Source organism: Larus michahellis, chromosome 4, assembly GCF_964199755.1.
Source record: "Larus michahellis chromosome 4, bLarMic1.1, whole genome shotgun sequence".
NCBI classification, from domain to species: Eukaryota; Metazoa; Chordata; class Aves; order Charadriiformes; family Laridae; genus Larus; species Larus michahellis.
In genome coordinates this window covers 4,890,822-4,912,690 of record NC_133899.1, presented here as the reverse complement: position 1 = coordinate 4,912,690, position 21,869 = coordinate 4,890,822, and the positions used below count along the sequence as shown (strand labels likewise).

Sequence of the window (21,869 nt, the reverse complement as noted above, 5' to 3'; positions counted from 1 at the left end):
TCAGAAAACCAAATTTTTTATTTTTGGTGCACTTTTCTTAGGAAGCCATAAATTTATTATTTTTTTAATTTAAATTTTTCTTGTGGATGAATGTTGCCGGACACGCATGTTAGGTTGGTTTGTTGTACAAAGCAGCAGGCATGGGAGAAGTAGATGGTAATCATGGCCATTGGCTCTCTGGGACATGGGCATGTCATTCTAGGCTCTCCTGGCACATAAATACTTGTCTGGAGTCGTGGCTGCTACAAAGACATGGTAGATGCTATAGTCCTTGATCAGCTGGTTCCAGCAAAGATGGTGGAAAACTTTACGGGTTTCACTTGTGTCAAGAGGCAAAAGAAGACTCTTGTTATAATACTAACCTGATATTGTAAGAAAATTTGAAGCAAAATTACCAACTCTATCCAGAGTAATTTCATATTCCTTGTGAGTTGCTTCTTCAAGAAATTAAATAGTTGAATTCAGTAAAAATTATTATATGTGCAATATATCCGTTCATGAATCTTTTCAGTGTTTTGACTGTTGAATCAGGTGCTAAATGCACATGTAACTTCAAATTCTTTGGCTTCTGTCTTATGTACTGGTTGAAGATTGAACCATCAGTTGCAGCTGCTTGGCATTAATGTTCTTTCTTTTTCCGTATTCTTTACAAATGGGGAAGTCATGATAACCACAAACAGCACTGAACTATTAAATGTGTTGGTGAAGTACTCTTGACCTTTTCTTCCTTTCTGTTTACCTGCATTCATAGTGATGATTTTGGCGACTCATTTAATCAGTCTTGTTACTGTTAGACACCAGGGGATGATGAGAGAGAGAGAGAAATCATATTGAAGAAATCAGTATTTAAAAAACAGCAGTGAAATATGAAAAATAAACAGTGTGAAACATACTCAGAGAAGTGCTTACATTTCTGTGCCCAATCTGCTGAAGCTTTCTTGTCCATGCAACAAACTAATTGTGTTTAAAAACAAACAAATAAATAATACTGTTTTCCCTTTTTTTTAAGTATTACCAGCCTTCTCCTTTCCTTTAGAACTTCATTTCTTTCTATTAATGACCCCAGTGATGATTCATTAAATATAATTCGGCTTTTCCTTCCATTTGTGGACCTTCTGGGAAAGTGTAAGGATACCCTGTCGTGAGAAAGTGATGAATTAATTGCTTATGGGTCTTTATGACTACCAAAATTGGGAGATCTAGATACTGAACAGTCTGAAAATTCCTTTTACTCTTCAAATTAGCATAGAAAGAAACATGAAACATTCAAGGTCAGGTTGGATGGGGCTCTCAGCAACCTGATCTAGTTGAAGTTGTCCCTGCTCCTTGGCAGGGGGGTTGGACTAGATGACCTTTAAAGGTCCCTTCCAACCCAAACTATTCTATGATTCCATGCTACAAAGGGATGTGAATCTGAATGAATGTCTTGCTCATTTCCAAAGGATATGCAGCTGGGATTTCTTCCTTACATTTTCATGAGCTGAAGGACAACCATCAAGGTAGTAGTTAGCATGAGTGAAAATTGTGATCAGTTGAGCACTGCTGCTGTTGAGGTAAAGAACTGATATTTCCTTTTAGACATACTGGTAGTCACTTTTACTCTCCTTAGAAATGTCACAGACACATGCCAGCCAAACTGTCTGCTGTGTTTACAGAATAAGTGATTTTGAAAGCTTACTGCTCTGTGCATTTGCCTTTGGACAGAATTCAGCTCTTTCCTTTTTATTTGACACTTCAAATGTTTTTATCTTGAATTTTCTCATGAATTTTTATTAGGGAAAATTCTTTTGGGAGAGGAATTGGAAGACAAAAATAGGGACCCAAGTGGCCTGCAGACTGAAAGATTAGAGAGAAGTGTCAAAGCCTTTGGGAGAGATGGGAACTCTGTATCGGGGTGAGCCTCAAAAACTTATGAAAATTGGCAAAATTGTGAGAAGGGATTCTCTGCACGGTTCCCACTGCTCTTTGACTTCATCATGTCTAAAGCTGACTGTTGAAGACTTGAGTTCCCCTTGTTGCTGTTTGTTGTCAAATTTGAAAGTGATGCTAAAGCTAGTAGAGCAGTGTTTTGGTGATGATACACTCATTAGATGGGAGGCACCTATACGCTTGTCAGCAGGAGCAGCGTGTGGAGTTCTTGACTGATGGATGTCCAGATCGTGCCACCAAGAAACTCATTCAACTTTGCAGTTTTATTACAAATAAAACCTAGGGATGGAGCTCTCCTTATGTAATAAAGTAGCAGCTATTAAAACAAGAACGTGAGTTCCAGAACTGACTGAGAAACTTTGGTTTCTAGAGTTTCTTCATAAAGACAGCAGAGAAAAGTGTTATCTGTAGGATTTAACTACCTTATTGGAATTAGATGTTTAATTCAACCTATGATTTCTTTGTAAAACTGTCATGACAACCTGGATGAATACTACCAGTCTAAATCTTTTTCAGTTTCACAATTCCCAACATAGTATAAATTTGTGAGTTCCTGGTGCTTTGTTTTGTTTTTTAAAGGGGAAGAACTTTGCTAAATGGGGAGAGGCTGGTTTTGACCCTTGGTAGTAATTGAACGTGCTTGGCGAAGAGAGTTGCAGAGACTGTAGGGGGAAGCAAAAGGAGAGGGTGATCTCTGGGAAACTGCTGCTCATGCAGAGAGAGCAGTTAAAGGATCAGTGAGCAGAAGGGGAGGGAAGGCAAAGGTGTGACGGACAGAGTTTTCTAGGGGCCAGAGGCCACTGTGAAAAGTTTGCTGTAGCTCATAAAGTGTTGAATTGCGTGAAGCTCAGAACTAAATACTCCAGAAAACGCAGTGGGAAAAGGAAGAATTGTGTATAAACCACTTCTGCTTTTGTTCTTTCTGATGTAGTAGCATGAAGTTTTCTCTAGGAAAAAAAAACAAAATCTAAAAGACCCAGCACAAAACCCCCCCTCCTACTAGCTGATATTCTAAGTTGCACCTGGGTTTTGGTGTCTGTTGTTTATTTTTAACTTACAAGCTTTTTATGTTTATTGAGAGTTCATCAGTTGTGGACAGTTCTGGCAAATTCACCTGTAAATTCTGTTTGATTAAAAGCCTGGACTGTGAAGCCACTGAGTGAAGATGCAACTTGAGATGTGATACTGGCAAAATTATGTCAGATGTTTATTTTACAGGTCTCTTGCAAGTATTGGCGGTAAGCCAGACCTTGTTTAAGATTTACGATTTAAGCAGTTGTCAGGGTAGGATGGTAGGCACACTTGCTTAGGTTTAAAACTAGTCTACAGGAACACACAATGAATGTGGCCTGTCCGTTGTCACTGTAATAAGTGGAGTAACTGGACACATTTAAATAATTAGCTTGATATATTATCTCTAATTGATGGAAAACAGATAATACAAAACCTAGAATCTGGTAGTTCACGTTAATTTTGCCTAAAGATGCAGGGAGTAGAAATAACAACTGAATATTTTTTTGAAAGTCTTTGTAATTGATTTTCTTCTTTTTTAGGAAATCTTTAAGATAGAAGGCAACCTTGGAATTCCAAGACAAAAAAGGGCTATTTTGGCAACTCCAATATTAATTCCTGAAAATCAAAGACCACCATTCCCCCGATCTGTTGGCAAGGTAAGTCAACAAAGACTAGGATGAAATTTTGATATTAATTAATTGATCTAGTTCTCTTAAAATTTTGTAATGCCTATCATGTTGGTAGCAATATCCCAGACAAAATTAAGAAGCATAAAACTGAAAGAGAAGATTGGGTTTTTTCTGCCTATAATGTGTAGACAGATGAACACGACTTTGGATTCATGTCAGACTTTTATAGCATAGATTCTGTTAAAAAGTGTTAATCGGGGTCATATGTTTTCATGCAGCTGCTATCTTCAGTAAATGTGGCTGCCTACCTGTGTATCTATGTGTTAGACTGAAATCTGGGCCAGGAACGTTATGAAGAATATCCTATTGCATAGTGTGGATTATCTTTTTATTTTCTGTTCTCAAGACCTAGAAGGGATTTGTAAGGCATTACATGTAAAAACATCTTTTGTTCATTTCTTAGTTAATTTCTAGTGTCCAAAGACTTATTAAGTCTTTGCAGGTGTTTTGAGTTTTAGTTTTTGTTGTTTGCAAAGATCTGACAAAATGGAAAGTTTTTCTAGTGTCTGCAGGCAACCAAATAGAAGAGAGTTCTAACAGCCACTTTTCCAGAATTTCAGATACACAGCTTGTGTATACCAACGGATTAAAATTAAAATGCCAACAATTGTTCAAGTGTCTGTTTAGGCATGAGAAGATGTAATTACGTGAACATATTTTGGATGTTGGTAGTTTTGAAACTGAGACCCCTATGCATCGCTCTGATTTTAGTAGATGTTTTAAAGACATGATGGGCTACACACCTGTCATTCGTCTCGGTGGCAGTGCGGCCCAGGCCAAGGCTATTCCTGATTCCCACCAATATGACCGCTAGAGCTAAATGCACAGCTCGAGGGCAGAATTTTGGTCTAGGATCGATGTGTAATTTAGTCAGCTGGCACCTAATCAGTTACTTTAATAATTAGGAAATGTTGTTTTCCTATCAGTAAAAAGAAAGAATAATCTATGGAGATTTAATTTTCTCCTATTTCCCTAACAACGATTTATACCGATCTCATAAATTTCCATAAGTTTTTCTACCTGTCTGAAGTATCTTTTAATATATCCTAAACTTTCTAAAGCCATTTCTGAACTTTTTTTTTTCACATTTCAGTGTTTCAGATTAATAACTGAAGTAAATATTGTCGATTAATATGTTAGTTATGGAGTTAATTTTTAAGAGTTCTGTTGTGCAATTTTTAAAGCAGTGAGATAATCAAAAAGGTTACTTATACACACATGTATAGTCTTTCTTTTTTTGTTGTTACTGTTTTAATTCTCCCTGCCCTATTCCACCCCTACTGTTCATGAACACTGAATTTTTAGATCTGAGGTAGTCTGAGTTGCTTCCTAGAAGTACCTTCATGAAGTATTTTTTTGGAGAGTTTAGAAGGCTAGTCCCAGTAACTGAGGTTCCTTAAGCAGAATAAGATGAATCAGGTCCTATTTGTACTTCAATGTTTTCCTAGCATCTTGTCACCTGGATTTGTTACCGTTCCTGAAATGCTAGTCAGGGATCACAAGTTAAGTGCGTTGGATGATGTACAAACACGGACATGTAAAAGCATCTGGCAGTCTGTTTTTCAAAGGCTCTAAGATACCCATCCTCAACTAGTCTTTCAATTATAGGAACTGCAAATGATCAGCACCTTGAAATGCTTTGAGCTGTCATCAATTTTAAAAGTCTTTAAATATAATTTTTTTTCATTATATTTCTAATTTTAGAACCTAGATATGAGCATTTTGGCTATAGTCTATTGCAAGTACACTTGCAATACACGTAGAGTGTATAGGTGTCAAGTGAGACACAAATTTTAGAGATACTTAAAATAATGCAATAAATAGGTCAACCTCAGCAATTTGCAACTGAGTACTTAACAAAGCATAAAGAGAACTGTTTGGAGCCTCAGACATAGTGATGGCAGGGAAGAATGTCTACTGTTCCCTAACTAAAAAATTCAGTAGGAGTCAATGCTGAAAATAAAAGCAATGATTTTTGGTCTTTTTGATATGTCATAGATCTTCATAAGGCATGCCGTGAACTCTTCAGAAATAAAAATAGTCTGTACTACTCTAGAGAGCCTTAGACACCCGATTCATGTACTTGTTTCAGTTCCTGCACAAACTGCAGAAAAAGTTGATTATCTGTCTCATTTAACTTTAGATGTTTATTGTGAACTGTACATAGCTTCATGAATTTGCAAAAATTCCTTTAGGTGCCTGCTTCTGTGAGGCATGAGAAACACATTTATTTCCTCTTCCACATTATTTTGGGGCTTACCTTCAGAAGCCTCAACAGAGCACTACGTGGACTGGTGAATTACAGCTTATGATGTGTATGAATTTTTCTTGAACTTAAACTTTGCTGTTTCTGGTCTGTTGTAATCGCTGTGAAGGGGCATGGCAGATGTAGTTTGTAGCTATGTTTTCTATAGTGTTTTGGGGAAGAGAGAAAACATAGAATGGATTGTTTGCATGTTATAATAGAATTTAAAAAAATGAGAAGGAAGAAGAAGGGAAAGCAGATTCTGGATCAAAGTTCTGTCATGTAACTGCCAGCAGTCAGGGCTGAGGACTCATGTAGGTTCGTTGGGATGGGAACAGCAGAGTTTGCCTCATAGTGCAGGGGCTCACGAGGGCTCACCCTGTTTGCCCAACTCCGTGAGCAGTGTCTTTCTGAGCTCCTCTGTACTGGGCCTTCCCAGTCAAATCTCTGTGAGATTGCACAGTGGGGCAGTTTATATTTTATAGCAATAACAACATTTAGGAACAAGGGCGGCGGGGAAGGAGTGTAAGTGGGAATAAGCATACATTTTCCTGTGTGAAAAATAATTCCAGTTTATGTTTTGCTTTCATCTCTGTTACGGTAGTGCTACGTTTTCTACTCATCAGGAATGTGAAGCCTTCCTGACGGAATGAAATGTAGGATAGTGATAATTTCAGATATGACTAGTTCTCTTTGATACTATGGTGTAGTCCAGTTTCGTTGTCTACATAAAAGTTTGGTTTCCAGTTGTACTCTGAGTGTGTTATCTTCCCTTTCTTTCATCTGCTTTAGCAAACTACCGGTGCAGTTTATTCATCTGTGCTGACTGCCTCTTGCTTTCCAACCCACGCTATGTTGCCCAGAAATGCACAAGGTTGGTTGGAAGTGATTGCAGCAGCCACCAACAGTTGAACTGGGCACTTAGTTGGGAGCAGGGCAGATGTGCAAAAATAGGAGAGCAAATAACCACATTTTATTTCACAATTAGGAAACAAAAGCATAAACAAAGAAAACATGGGGATTCTAGAGAACTTTATTCATTAAGGTTTGGTAATGTAAATAAGGAAGGAGGTAATGCACTGGACAAGTGAAAAAATGGGTTTGTTTTAATTAATTACAAAAATTCAAATTAGTATTTAGCTTAACAAGGGAATACATGTGGAGAGGCTGTTCTCTTTGCTGTTACTGGCTTTCCAGCATACCATTTAGGAATAAGATTATTGCCTTGCCATTTGCACACCCTTCTTTAGGGTATCTCTTAATTAAATAACTATCATAGACATGCTGTGCTTGTAGGTAGAGGAATCTCACCTTTTAGCAGAATTTAAGCTTTTGCATATTATTCTTCATTCCTGAGGGAAAATAGTGGTATTAAAATATTTTAATACAGTCTTGGTAATATGGGCCTTTGTGACCAGATGGCCTGGGCTACAACTGTTGACTGTTATTGATGTGTTTGGTTTAGCTCTTGCTGATATAGCACAGGGATATGATATTCAATTTTTAGTCTCTCTCCATATGTTACTTTTCCGGTTTATTTGTCCACATGAAGTCAAATGAAGTACAAAACAGTGGGATGCAGGATAATCTTGTAATTGTGAGGATAGGTTATTCGGCACTACACTGCGGAAAAGTTTTCTAAGACTAACTTAGGAGTGGTGCTTCTCTGCATCTATTTGATGGTAATCTCCAGACACACTTTAACAGTGGCGATGAACTGCATGATGGTACTTTCGGAAGTTTAATCCTTACACTAATGCAGAGTTCAAAGTGCAGGAAGGTAGTTTTGGAGATGGTCAACAAGTTCCAGCTCTTCTTTCAGACATTAGGAGAGATGAACATCTGCAAAGTGAGAGCGTATTAATAGAGGCTGAAAGGATTTGCTATGGATTTTATTGATGGACATATGATGAATCTGCAATTCCATTCTTTAATTTAGAGGAATCGTCCTTCATAAGAATGAGTTTTCAATTGTTGACACATAAGATCTAGGAGCCATGAGTGGCCTGGTAAAAATTGGCAGGACTTTTCATGCTCAATGAAGGCCAGAAGACAGAGGTACACAGTAAACTTTGTAGGAAACTTGTGCTGAATGAAAAAAAGAAATAAAATAATGAAACCCTTATTTTTTGCTAGGAAGAGAATTTTTTTCGTTGTTACTAGGCTGTTTTGTCCTTTTGGAAGGAGAGGGGGTGTTTGTTCAGATATTTTGCATCAGACAGTGTATATATACTCCCTGCCTCTGAGCTGGGCTGATGGAAAGTTAACTGCCAAATGACAATTAGATGGCAGGACTGACCTAAACAAAAAGTGGTGCAGGCTAGCAATCAGGATAGAAATCCTTAAGATCTACAAGGAGGTGGATTTTTATCCTCCTCTGAGCTGTGAATTTAAGGCAAAGAGAAAACACAGCTTAGCTGTTAATGCAGCAATAGAAAAAAACAAAACCTGAAGAGGGGAGGAAACTGAAGATAACTGGATGGAAAAGCTGCTGGAAGCTTATTATTTTTGAGTGGCTATCTGATTGAGGCTATTTATATGTGATAAATTATATGCTTCACAGAAGAACAGTGTTAAGTGCTAAAGATGCAGCTGGAAAAAATGCCAAACTTCAGGCAAAAGTTTGAAGGGGAGGTGACAGAAGCTTCAGGAGAGATGATCATGATCCACCAAATTTTGAAGCAACCTGGAGAGAAGGATTGTGGATTACAAGGAGACATGAGAAAGACAACAGAAGAACAAGAACAACAGTAAAATAAAAGCTGAATTATGAAGTGCATTTGTTCTACTGGAGAATTAAGCAGAAAATGAAGGAGTCGGGGGAGAGAATCTAAACAGAAGAGGAGGAAGGAAAGGACTTAGCTAGGATGGGTGTGCAAGTCTGGAAGATAATGGTGTGCACTGACAGGGAATGATGTGCGGAAAAGAGGAGCTGTTCCTAAAAGCCTTTCCAACACCAAGAGAGAGATCTGTGTGACTCCTTACCGACTTCTCAGTTGGTAAAGGTTTGAATCTCAGTTCTTGGTCTGAATCTTCATGTCAGTTACTAAAAATGAGGTAGAAGCAAGAGACTATTTCTTACTATGGAACTAGAAGTGGGTCTGAGGTCTACAGGAAAAACCCAGTCGATTTTTTAAAATTATTTTTTAATATCCGTTTGGTTGTTTTCAAATCTTCACCACATCAGATGTAATGATCAGGCTGTTCCAAAGAGTATGCTCAGAAAAGAGGAGGTGGTCATCAGCAAGGATTCTGACTTGTCCAGAAGGCAAGAAATTTCAGTGACAACTGAAAAAGTGGTGCCATTAAGGAGACGTTGGAATGATTGGCTCCTGAGAAACATTGCAGGGTGAGGACCTTTTTCAGAGAGTAGATGGAATTACTCAGTTACAAGGAATTCTGGTTTCTTGCGTCAAAGTCTTATGGCATGTAAGGAGAGCACTCAGCTAAAGCATGCAGAATTGTGTCTGTCTTTCTCTGTAGGAAAAGACACATCCACAGATGAGAATATATAAACAATCGGCAAACTAAGAGTGGTAGAAAGATGTACAAAAAAGGCAGGGAGGGAGGAGGGGGAAAGGGTGTTGTTGATGGATAGCACTTAGGCAATAAATACAGTCTTAATAAATATAGTTCTTTCTAATCCAGCAAGAAAAAAAGGTTGGGATTAGAGAAGAATCAAGTTGCAGTACTAGTACAGTAAGATTGGGCAGAAATATATACCATCTCAATTTGTTCAGGCTAGCACAGTGTTTTCTGTAAATCCAGAGCGCGTGAAATGATGGAAGCGAAAGGAATAAGCTGGTGTACTAACCTAATGGATATAAATTTTGGTGGAAGATTAGAAGAAAAGTTTCTAGTCCCCAGAGAAGAGGAATTAATTTCCAACAGAAGTACTGAGGAGGGAATACCAAGTTTGATAAATATACAATCACAGTTGCATAATATAGCTGCTTCTGATCCTGAAAGAACAGACACCTAGAGGTTTCCTGCTATTCTAGTGCTCTTGAAAATGTGTAATGCCCTGCTGAGTTGGACCTGAACGGACGGTTGGAGATGTCAGAGTTTAACATCTGATCAAATTCATGGCTTGCATGAAGGAATGGCACACTTCTGACCTTCATGGAAAAATACCAACCTACCTCAGCAATGAATGTAATGAAATGAACAGCATTCCATTAAATTAAAGGGCTTTCGATGCAAGTACATGAATTATTAAACTACAGCATATTAATTTTCATTAAAGGATATGTATTTGATGTCCTAACAAACCATTAAGTGAAAACAGCACTTCAAATTTATCTCTTTTTCTGAAAGGTCTCTCTTCAAATTTCTTTTTTTTTTTTTTTTTTAAATATCGATAGTCACATAAACAATTCCAACAGAATACATTCATTCTCTTTAAGCTAACAGAATTTTAATGGAAAGCCTTGTTAAAATACTTCTGTTTACTTAAGATCTTTCAGAAGAATCACACTTGAGCAGCAGATGCCTTGAAAAACTGGAAAATAATAAGAATTTACCATTATTTTTCAGTGGTTGGTGTCATTAATAAGAATAAAAGAACTTAAAAACATTTGAGGAATACTTTCTAATCTAGTTACTATGGTTACAAGTTTGTTGGAGATAAAGCAGTTCTATGGCAACGATGGAATTAAATTTTCTGCCCAATATTGAAATATCCAGTACCTAATTTCCTGCTTCATAATAAATCATGCTAATGACCTTAATGAGAGCACCAAACAGAAGAGGTTTTATGCTCTGAAGCTGTTCAGCAAAGTATACTACAGTTTAACTGTCGCATTATTTGTGTTAACTTTGATCTCAGAATTTGATACCTTAAACTGTGTTGTAGATGAAGGTAGAGGGGGGAAAAGTCTGTCCCTGCCAGTAAATTACCTACGTAAAGTAACTAAGATGAAATAAAACCCTGGCAACTAATTTTACATTGACATGCTAATTGAATTTTAGACTCAAGTTTATTTGTGATTTTTAGATGCATCAGTTATTTTGTTTAATGATGCCTGATGTTAGACACCTTTTTTTCTTAAAGGGTTAATTATAGTCATCTGTGGGGGGCAGGGGGGACAAAAAAAAACCCCAAACTACCAAGAAGAAGAATCTCCCCACAACTCCAGGCCTGTTCCAGCTTTCTTGACCCAAATAAACCCCCAGGGTCATGTTTTAAGGATCCCATGTAGGTGATTCCCCCTGGTGAATCCATGCTGACTCCTTCTTTGTGGGTGCTTTCTCTCCCATTTTAATCTGTGGGGTGCTGCTGTGGAACACATTGCTTTTATTGGAAAGCCTCCCAATTTCATCTGCTCTTTTATCAACAATTATCAGTGGTATTTTTCTTCCAAATCTTATTTTCCTGCCATGCTACTCTCTGTCTCATATTTCTGAAGAACAGGTGAATAACATGGAATAAATATTTATTCAAATTCTACCTAAGAATTGAAATGACTGTTAAAATATTTGCACGGTTTTGCCAGCACGTTATTTTAGTGATTTTATTTAGCTTGAGTTGTGGTGTAAGCTGAGATGTAACAATCTTTATACGCTTGTCCTCGTCGCTCAGCACTTCCATGGAGTGGCAGTCTGTTTAAGCACATCCTAAAGCATTGTTCTGTGTCATTGTACAATATTGTCTGACGTTAAGCTAATTGAAGCTAACAGAAATTCTCCCATCAGAGTTGGGAAAGGATTTTTGATCAGGCCAACCATCTTGGGAGATTTTAGGGGGCGGGGAAAGACCCTTGAAGGAAGCGTGAACTAAGCTGATCATGTACATATCAGGTTATACTTTATTTCACTATGTTTATAGGGAAAATTATCAAAGTTGATTTGGAAATTGGAATTTTCATCAAGGTTCAAATATTTTTTTTTTCCAACATCATAAGTATTTTTGCACTGCTTCAGAAGTTTTTATTTTCACTTCTACAACACATGCATGAAACTGTTAAGCTTACATATTCGATTTTACTTGTTGGAGATGAGAATGGATTTTGATAATAGAAATCTGTACAACAATGTAGTCCATAAATTGAAAGTAGTAGTGATCCCTATAATCCAATAACATGTGTCTTAATATATTTTTACTTATTAGAATTGCAAAAAAAAAAAAAAAGAGGAAGCGTAGATGTAGCTGAGTGTGGCTAGAACTTGAATTCAGGGACTGTATTAATTTAACAGAAATTCATGTTCAAACCTGATAGATTATAATATATTACAAGTATTTTCATGAGCTATTGAAGTGATGAAGGCTGGTTTCTTACAAATATTATTTTTCTGCAACAAACCCGGGTCCTCCTATGTGTGATAACGCCTCAGGCACAATGACCCTACGTCATCCCACCGTGCTCTCAGCACCACTGGTGTTATTTTCTACTTTCTGGCATTTCAAACTGGGATAGGAGAGAGCACGTCCTGGAGCTACAGCTAACCGGACTGTGCAAAATGGAAACTCTTCCTGCCTTTCTGTCTCTACAAGTGTTAGTAGGTCTTTTTGCTTTATATGTTATAGTTTTCATGAGACTTTCGGGAACTTTTTATCTTGGATTTTTATTTTTTTTTTGGTTGAATTTGATTGAAACTAGCCAATAGACTTAAAATAGATCAGACAACATAACTGCTTAATGCTGGGGTTTTTCAGGAGACCAGAGTAAAGAAGCAGGTGTTTGGCATAACATCCTTTCCTCAACAGATTCTTTTTACTTAACAAGCAAGCCCTTAAATATTACTGAAGAAGCTATTGTTCCTTGTAGAGTTGGAATAACGTTTAAATCAGGCATATTCAAAGAGTAATATCTTCAGTGGAGAAGTCACTAATTATTTAAGGGAATCTATATGAATTTTATCACCAATAAAAATTAATGAACAATACAGTGCATGCTGAAATTGTGTAAACAGGAAAACATAATAAATCAAATTCATCCATTATTACTGTGCTGTTGGGCTTTCTAATCTGAATTTGCTAAAGGTCACTGGAACATGAAAATTAATTTGAATTAATAGAATCTGTTATGTGTGGATTAATATTTTTTTTACAGAAGTCATGTAGTGCCATTACTGAATTTTATTAATTTATTTTATTGTGAGAATTTTAGCATAATTATTATTTAATAAATTATCTCCTTTAAAGAAAAATAAAAAATGAACACAATCATGATACACTCGATAATGCTTTGGAAAAAAGTGTAATTATCTGTTAATGAGAAGTCTTAAAAATCAGACATATTGTTTCCTTTAGGGGATGACTGATGAAGGATGCTCTTTGTAAGTAGTAGAAAATTGATTGGGTTTTTTTTTCCCCAAGATTCCACAAAGATCGGGAATTCCAAGCTCTTCAGAGAAAAAAAATACAGATGTAGTTCACAAGCACTTGCTGTGAGCTCTGAACACGGTAGCTGTTGAATGTATCCTCCAGTTCTTTTTCTCCTTTACAAGGAAAAAAGCTTTGCCCACATTTTGTTATGTTGAAAACTTTCCCATCTTGACCAGCCTTTTAATTCTGGGAACAAATTAAGCACATGTTCAGCGATCGTAGCTTATGTGTACACATATATGTGTATAATTTATAGCAGATGAAGATAGGCACAATGCATTCCAGTGCAATATTTAGCAGAGTAAGGGCAAAATAATTTTTTTCTTCACATGCTTTTCAATAGAACAATTTTCTAAAATTCTTATTAGACTGTCAGAGTTAATTATATTTTTAGAATTAGACAGAAATTTTCCCATCAGCTTTTTAAATCAAGGACTAGAGGCAAAATACAGCTAAGTTGCCATTTTTTGTCCTTCGTTCTCTCAAGGAGGGACTCCCTGCTGCTTGTGTAATGAACCATGTGGACCCTTATGCAGTAGCTTTCAAAGTAAGAAATTATTGTGTTGAAGAGCTAGGGAAATTATCTCATTGCAAATAATTTAGTAGCAGGATATGCCATTGATTTCAGTCACGAATTTACTCTTAGGAGACTTTGGGTTTTGTAAATTTGTGTGACAAGCAAATAACTGACAAACAGTTAAACAGTTTTACTTCTATTAGAGGTTCAGAAAGACTGTTAGAGGGTTCTCCAGAATCCTCAACCTCCCTTAAAAAGTGGAAGTCCTGTAAATTATAAACTACCAGTAAAAGTTTTTCAAGTATTTCAGAAAGTAGTGTGTTCCCTGCAAGGGAGGCTGTGTCCCACTGCAGGTGTTCTCAACGAAGGAAGGAGACGGGAGTCTGAAGGAACAACTCAAAATGAAGTGTCAAAAGATACGGGTGCACAGTAAACCAGAAAAATCAGTATTATAAAATAACAAAGACTAAACTTGAAGAGAGCTTAAACAGGGAATTGCTGAGCTCCTAACTGTGGCATGGGACTGCTCACAAGCATTGACTTCACTTGCAGTGGAATGTGGGTGTCATATACTGCCCGTCCTTTTCAAAAAGGACCCTAGAAAGCCTTGAAATGCATTAGGAACTACAGCCCATTGAATCCCACTCCCACACTAGGTGAACCTGTTAAAACCAAGTTGTTCCAGTCACTGGAATAGATAAACTTTTGGATGATCATGAAGTGAATAGTCAACACAGCTCTTTTGAAGGCAAGTTGTATCTCATAAATGTATTAAGATCTGTGGAGTCAAAGCTGTAGATAAATAGGATCAATAAACCATATTTGGATTTCTCTACTAAGAGGGAAGACCGCCTTTTGGCTAAAAAGATTGAAACATCACTGTGGAAATAGATTTTCATAGGGAAGGTTTTACCAATGGATATTTCCAAGGGTCTATACAGTGATTTGTGATGTTTAACGTAGTAAAAAAATTATCTGTAAAAGGAGACAGTGAAGTGACAGAGTTTCCAGATCATCCAAAACGATTCAAGAGGGTGACAAGTAATGAAAAGATTATAGTGTTGCAGGGGGATTTAACAGTAGTGGATGACTGAGTTTGTTGATAACTTCAGATTAATAATTTATAAAATTCAGGAGCAGTTCTGGAACCGTTGGGGATTGGTGTCTGAAAAAGTCAACTCAATCCTTTACAGTTACCAGATGTCAAACAGAAAGTTGAATTTTGTGTTCTTGTTGTGCCATCTTAAAAAGAATGCACTAAGAGAAGCTTCAGAGAAGGGCACCATAGATAATCCAAGATAAGAAATCAAGAATTTAAACAGAACAGGGCTTGTAATGTTGGAAAAGAAACAACTAAGGATGGATATGATTCTGCTTTAGAAAATGGTTGATTGCATGCAGAGAACACAGGGAACGACTATCCATTTTTTTTCCTACTGAAGAACTAAGAAACTTCCATTGACTGTCAGGTGGTGGATTGAAAGAAAAAAAATAATTATCTAGCATTGTGATACTCTACACAATGTCTACTTGTCACAACATGTAGAGGCCAAAAGTAAAGGGTATACTTGCTATTACGCCTGCTGGTTTGGGCTCTGATGCTGGTAGAGGATGGTATTGGTCATCATTACGGATAGACTATAAGGGCAGATGTATCCTGGGGCTGACCCGCGACCATCCTTCTGTAATTTGCTGTGCGTGGTTTATCCTTGAATTGCATGTTGTTTTTACTGCTCTTTGCAAAGATAACGAACTGTGGAAAGATCTCGGGGTGGCTGCACAAATAATTCCTTTGCAGTTCTGTATTCCCAGAAACCTTCTCACGTTTAAGCTTTTGTTCTTTTAAATACCATTTTATATCATGCAAAGGTATCTGAAAAGTAGAGAGAAAGGGTGAGGAATGTCTGACTCATTACTTGTATTCAAATATTGCTTTATTATTTATAGAGTCATTCTGCATTTCAAAGCAGGTAGGCAATGTTAGAAATAAAAAGCTATTTCTGAAAGCAGGGAGGTATAAGTTACTAAGGCCCACATTTTCAGAGGAATTTAGGTGCCTCGTTTCCTTCGGCATGACAGTGTGTAATCTGCAGTTGGAAAGTGGAGCTAAACAGTTATTTCTTCTGACATTTATGAGCATTTGTGAACCTCCAGCTCTCCTGTAATGTAAAAGGAAGTATTGTAATGTCTGATTATTGAAATAGGTAGAAAAATACAGTGGTCAATAGGAGCCACGCTGTCTTGCACTGAGTACAGCTTCCTGAGTAGGCCACCAAAAGCTCTGGAGAAGTTCTGGATGTTTCTGAATGTTGTGTAGTTCCTAGAATTGCTCAGAAAGAAGTCCCTTATCTTTAGTGTGACTTGTTTTGGAGAAAAGTGCTGTCTTGTTTTTTAAAGGGCTTCTGTAGTTTAATTTGGTTCCTTACTGCGATTCACACCTGTGATGCTGGGCTGACATATATGCTGTTTTCAGGTAAAATTGTTCTAATGTGTTCACCATGCAGAAGTTGTCCCTGGAGGTTAGGGTTGTTTGAAGTTGGGCTTTTTAATTTGGTGATTTAAGGCTTCAGTTCCACTTCTTCCTCTACAAAGCACTGGAGAAGGGCAAAATGTAAAAACTCCGTTTTCTAATATTAATTTTCTAGTTACGTGTATTTCCTATTATTGAAGGAAGTAAGAGGCAAGGAGATGCTGTGTGCTACAAGTGAGAAAACTGTAATAACTAGATTTCAGTAAAATATAGTGCTGTGATAGGTAACAGAATTGAAGTGTACAGAATACATCTGACATCCACTAAGTACCATTGTAGGCTAGCAATGGTTTTGTTAATGTGTGGTAGACAGACATGCTGTGCTATAAAATGCTTACGGTTCCTTTGTTTTGGAATGAAATATCAAAACTGTAAAAAGACAGTAATGTAATTGAATGACAGATCATTCCTCAGACCTGTGATTGTACTCTGAATATATACCTAATCTTAACTGTATAAATAGAGGGGTTTGTAGGTTTAAAACTTTTAACATAACATCATGTTTAAATTGTACTGCTCTGTAAATTTAGTTTAAGGCTGATATACTGTCTTGTCAACTGAAAATTTCTATGATATGCCAAAGTGATAGATCTAGAGAAGTAAACCTGATTGATGAGAGATCTGTTTTCTTGCTTATTGATTTCTTTGGCTGAATTGAAATGAATGATTTGTATTTGAAATGACTTGACTGTTCTTCTTAAATATCAATTTCAAAACTGTCTCTGCTCTGCTCGTAATCCTGGGACTGCTTTAAGACCTTTCTGTATTACAGGCACAGTAAGCGTGGCCATAGAAACATACATATTAAAGTGGTTTTCCTTATTAATAAAATTAGACCTGGTTAAATTATTTTTCTAACTCCATGATGTGTTGTTGGCTAATTTCCAAAAAATAAATAGTTACTAATACCATTAAATCATTTTTTGTTTTTGTTTGAGAACTGTGATCGTATGCCTGCAGCGTTAATTTTCAGTAAAAATTAAACAGCGGTCTGATCCTGGGGAAAATAACTTGCTTCATTAATCTAAAGGTTTGGTTTACCTCATTACTTATCCCTACAGTTTCAGATCTGCATTTCCCTTAACTTAGCAGAGAAAACCACGTATATTTCAAGTCTATTGCTGAATTCTTTGAAGATGGGTGCGCTCTTGTGCCTTCCTCATTATATGTATGAGCATATTATTCAGAGGATCTCCAAATATTTTAATTCTGTTTTCATGTAAGATTCACTAATATTCTAGATAAGTCCAGTCCTTTTTGCCTGAAAGCGCAGTATGAATGTTACTATATCAATATACGGTAAGATTAAAACAGGTGCACGATTATAGGTAACATGCTTTTTATTTATTGTCATTAGGTGTGTTAGTCATTCTATAACTGCAGTTAAATAGAAGGAAATAACAATTAATTACATAAGAAATAGTGGTTAACCCTTTCATTATTTCTAAATTATGTAACTAGAGTAATAATCTGAACCTATGTAAGGTGATGAAGCATGGATTGTGCTGTTTGTTAGCACTGAGTTGAATAAATGTCTATGAAAACTAGTTATGTTTTGGATTTAGACCTATGTAATTGAAGTCAAATATGGCCATAGGTGCTTATAGATTATCACTTAATAATGTCAGTATCAGTAAGAAATGGTTGGTATGAAGTGGAAACAGCTGTGAAATTAAATTATGTTTTCATTTTAGGTATGCATTCTCTTTTCTCTCTGTTAGCAGTGACCCAGTGCCTTGTTATGGCTGTAAATCCACGGCTTCAGTATTGGCTGTGTTTTGGACAAGGTGTAAAACCAAGGCCCAGAATAGTTGTGGCTGCTTACAGTAATTGCACAATATAACTGAATCCTCTCTCTGCACGGTACAGGTGGAGCAGGTCCTGGTTAGATATTTATATTTTGCTAGTTTAAAATGGTACTGGAGACCTATGTTTCTATTTGATTTCTATCTTAATTCCATCATTATAGGATGGAGTATGTGTGTCTTAAGCATAACAGGATAAAACTCTGATATCATGTATTAAGGGAACCATCAAAAAACCCAGTTTACTCAGGGCAGACTGTCTTCCAGACTCTAACGTTCGTGTTCTGTTTCTGACCAAGGGAAGCAGAGCGCCCCGTGTGCAGGTTGGAGCCGCTCAAAGGCTGCTCTGCCATTCATTTCACTGCTGGTGGGAATCTGTCTCCAAGTCCCTGTTGTGCCAGACGTTACCAGAGCCCAGCTCAATGTAGCTTTTCCTGTTGGATCCTGATGTGTCTCTTAGAGTAGCAGGGCCAGGCTATATCAGATTCATCCCTAATAAACAGGTTTGAACAGCTTTTTTTAAGACAGGTTTAAAGTTGCTTTATCCTGTCCTGGTGGATGCAGCAGAACCTCCTTGATTCCTAAGCTCGTCTAGAAGCAAAACCTTGTTGCTACAAGGAAGTGAATTTCTTTCTAACACTTGGAATAGTTTATACAAATATCCCACTTTTTTTTTTTGGCTCTGGTTTATTCAGTGTGAGGCCTTGTGCTTCTTGAATGTCTTTATTCTTTTTTTCTTCCATCTCAAGTAAAGTGTTAAACTGATTTTTTTCCCCCACTAATAGCTACATTTACATTCTGCAAGATATAGAATGCATAGCCATTATCCACCAAACTTCTATATGTAGCAGTTTAATAATTTAACAGTTTAAACTGCCATAAAATCTTACCATTAGCTTTAAATTGTATTTTTTGACACTGAACAATGTTATGGTAAGCAATTGTATGTGACTGGAAATCATCTAACTTTTCAGAGTTAGAGAAGATAATGCGGCTACAGGTAGGGAAGAAATCTTCTATTTAGTCACAAGTGGATTAGAAAACAAAAAAGGAAAGAATACATCTCTTTCTATTGCCTACAATTTTTTTTTGGCTTCAGACAACCATTGGGCAAACCAAACCTTTTATTATAGGACCTTGTGTGTACTTGCCCTCCAGTTCTCTCCTCTAAAAAGTAAATTTTGTTCAACTTCAGGAACAGGATTTCTATTCTTTGTGTTATATGGGTTCTTGAATGTTAAGATTTTAATTGTTAATAGCTGGTGATGGAAGTCTGTTAAATTAATGATTATATTGAATACTTTTTTTTCCTGCAGGCTTAGATGTCATGAAATATTGGGTTTTTTTGAAGGTATATTTATTATGAAAAGACACGAGCTATGTATTGATGGACTAGGTTTCATAGAAAATTGAAAAGCTCAGTTGTATATGGGATAAAAACAGAGAGAAGTGTCCAAGAAAAAGTGTTTTTGAAGCTGACTTTTTTTTTAATGGTGATGTACATGATAACAGTAACACCTGTTAAGTAGCTTAGAAAGGAACTTACTGAGTTCAGTCTTGAGCTTTCCATAAAGATCATCTTAAACTTTGGGAATGTTTCCTATTTAGACAGAGCATTTACAGTTTAAGCCCATCTTTAGTAATTACTGGTTAAACCATCCAAAGGTTACCATGTGTAATCTTTAAGGGAAGGAAGCTGTTATTTGAGCTTTGACAAAATCATGAGTTTGTAGATTTAATTTTTTTGCTGTTGGAGTCTTTTGCAAAAGTAGGCAATGCTGATTGGGAGAATTACAGCTTCATGCTATTATATAGTAGTTTTATTTTTTACATAGTGGAAGTTGAGGGAAGGGTCTTTATGTATCAAGACACTTTGACAATTGGGAAAATATTTTGAAGAATTCACGTCATCTGACTTAAAGGCATTTTTTGCTTTTGACGGTCAAGAAGATACTGAGCTGTCTGAATTCTTGCATAAGGCTTCTTAATTAAAGAGATTACATTGAAGTTTAAATACAATGTAATTAATCACTCAACAAAGTTAACATTCTCTGTTTGCTTCAGTGGATTATTTGTTACTTATTCTCAGATATCAATAAATTTCTTTATGATTTTATAATAATTTGTTAGAGCTAAAAGCAAGCAGTTGTGGGATTCTTCCCAATAACCTTGAAATCACTGCAATGTTTTAGATGATTTCTGTAGGAAATTTTTGGGAAATGTATGGAGTTCTTTTTCTAAATGAGTTGTTAGGCTAAATCAAGTTAATGTTTGTTTGTCAGTAGAGAAAATCAGTGGCAATTGGAATACTTAAGATAATACTTGATAAGTACTGACATTGTAATAGATCTCACCATGTTAAAAGTATAGTTAATTACACTTGTAGTTTCTATTACAAATCTGGTCTTTTTCCACATTGCAAAAGATCTGGTAACCTGAGGTGTGCGTTCTTACTGCTTTGTGCTTCTTTAGTAAAGCATTTCATCCAGCAGTACTGCGAGTGGTGATACACAGTTTGGTTTAGTGCAATGAACTGAAGTAGGACTCGTGTCAGTAACTGCCAATGATGAGCATGTATTTGACTTCTTCCCAGCAAGCTTTTAGGTGTCCCTTATTTCTGTTGCTGACTAGTATAGACTGAAGGGAAACTTCTGAAAGCACATTAATGTTTGCATGCGCATACATGAAACTATATTACTATATAGATGCCAGTTTTTGTACACACATGCGGATGTTTCTGTGTACGTATTTATATAAGTATCTGTGTCAGTAAGAGAAAACGCTAAAACAAAGACACTGTCACTTGGATTGAAGGCCACCTTTGGCTTGCTGAGTCAGAAAGGGTAGATGTTATGCATAGTTAAATTTTATGTCTCAGCTTCTGTTTTTTCGAGGAAGGAAATTATAAAATTTGAATGAATTATCACACTAACCTAGAGTGACTATTTTCTGTGTAAATTAAGTTTGGTTAATTGGTGGTGTTGTGAAATTGAATTAAAGAGTTTTGCAAGTTCAGAATTAAACTGAGGCATCCTGATGCAAATAAACATGGGTAATATTTTATTGTCTACGATTTTGTTGGAATGACCTAAAAATAAAAAAAGCTACAAACAGCTGAAGACCTTTTTACAGTGTATACTTGGATATAAAGAAAATTCTTGGTGGGCACTGGTAAGAAGAACCATATTGATTTCATGATAGCTACCAGCAATTTGTGATACACTTCATCCATTTGTGGGCTTTTAGAAATTTAGCAGTAGGTTTGAAAAGCAAACTCCAAAGACCCTTCTGTATTTTTGTCAAGTACCTTGGAAAGAACAGACATTCCATTTTCTGGGCCTCTGCAACGCCTTAAATTACTGTATGTTTAACATGTTGTATCTTGAGATACAGCACACTTGTACTGAAAACTGTTAGGTAGTAATAAAGCTGCTACAGAATAAATGACAAAACCTCCAGTGAAAACATTAGCATCAGAGATTCACCCTTCAATTTTTTTACCTACTCGACTAATGATTCTACTTTATGAACTGATTACTGATTTTGCACAAACCAAGCAAAATTCAGTCTGGTAGATACTTCATTTGTGGTTTTTAAATATGTACACCTCTTCTCAATGTTAGTATGAGTCGTTTTTGTACTAGTATAGTAGCTTAATGTAATATTTTTAAAAGTACCTATTTTTAGGTTTTTAAAAAGTCATTAATTCTATCGTTTTTACATGATAGACTGCTTCTGTTTCAAATTAGAAGCAGTCAAATTTGACAAGTTGTAGTTATAACTTTCTTTTGAGTATAACATTATCACTCGCTA

The 21,869-nt window shown here is 36.4% G+C and overlaps 1 protein-coding gene across 5 annotated transcripts in view; it reads left to right on the top strand.

The window, feature by feature from the left end:
- Positions 1-21,869, top strand: part of CDH13 (cadherin 13) — a 508,761-nt gene that overhangs the window by 202,721 nt on the left and 284,171 nt on the right. For all 5 annotated transcript variants that reach the window (XM_074582826.1, XM_074582825.1, XM_074582824.1 and 2 more), the window contains one exon: positions 3,483-3,599. In XM_074582826.1, coding sequence (XP_074438927.1) covers positions 3,483-3,599 — 117 coding nt within the window. The remainder of the gene's footprint in view (positions 1-3,482; positions 3,600-21,869) is intronic.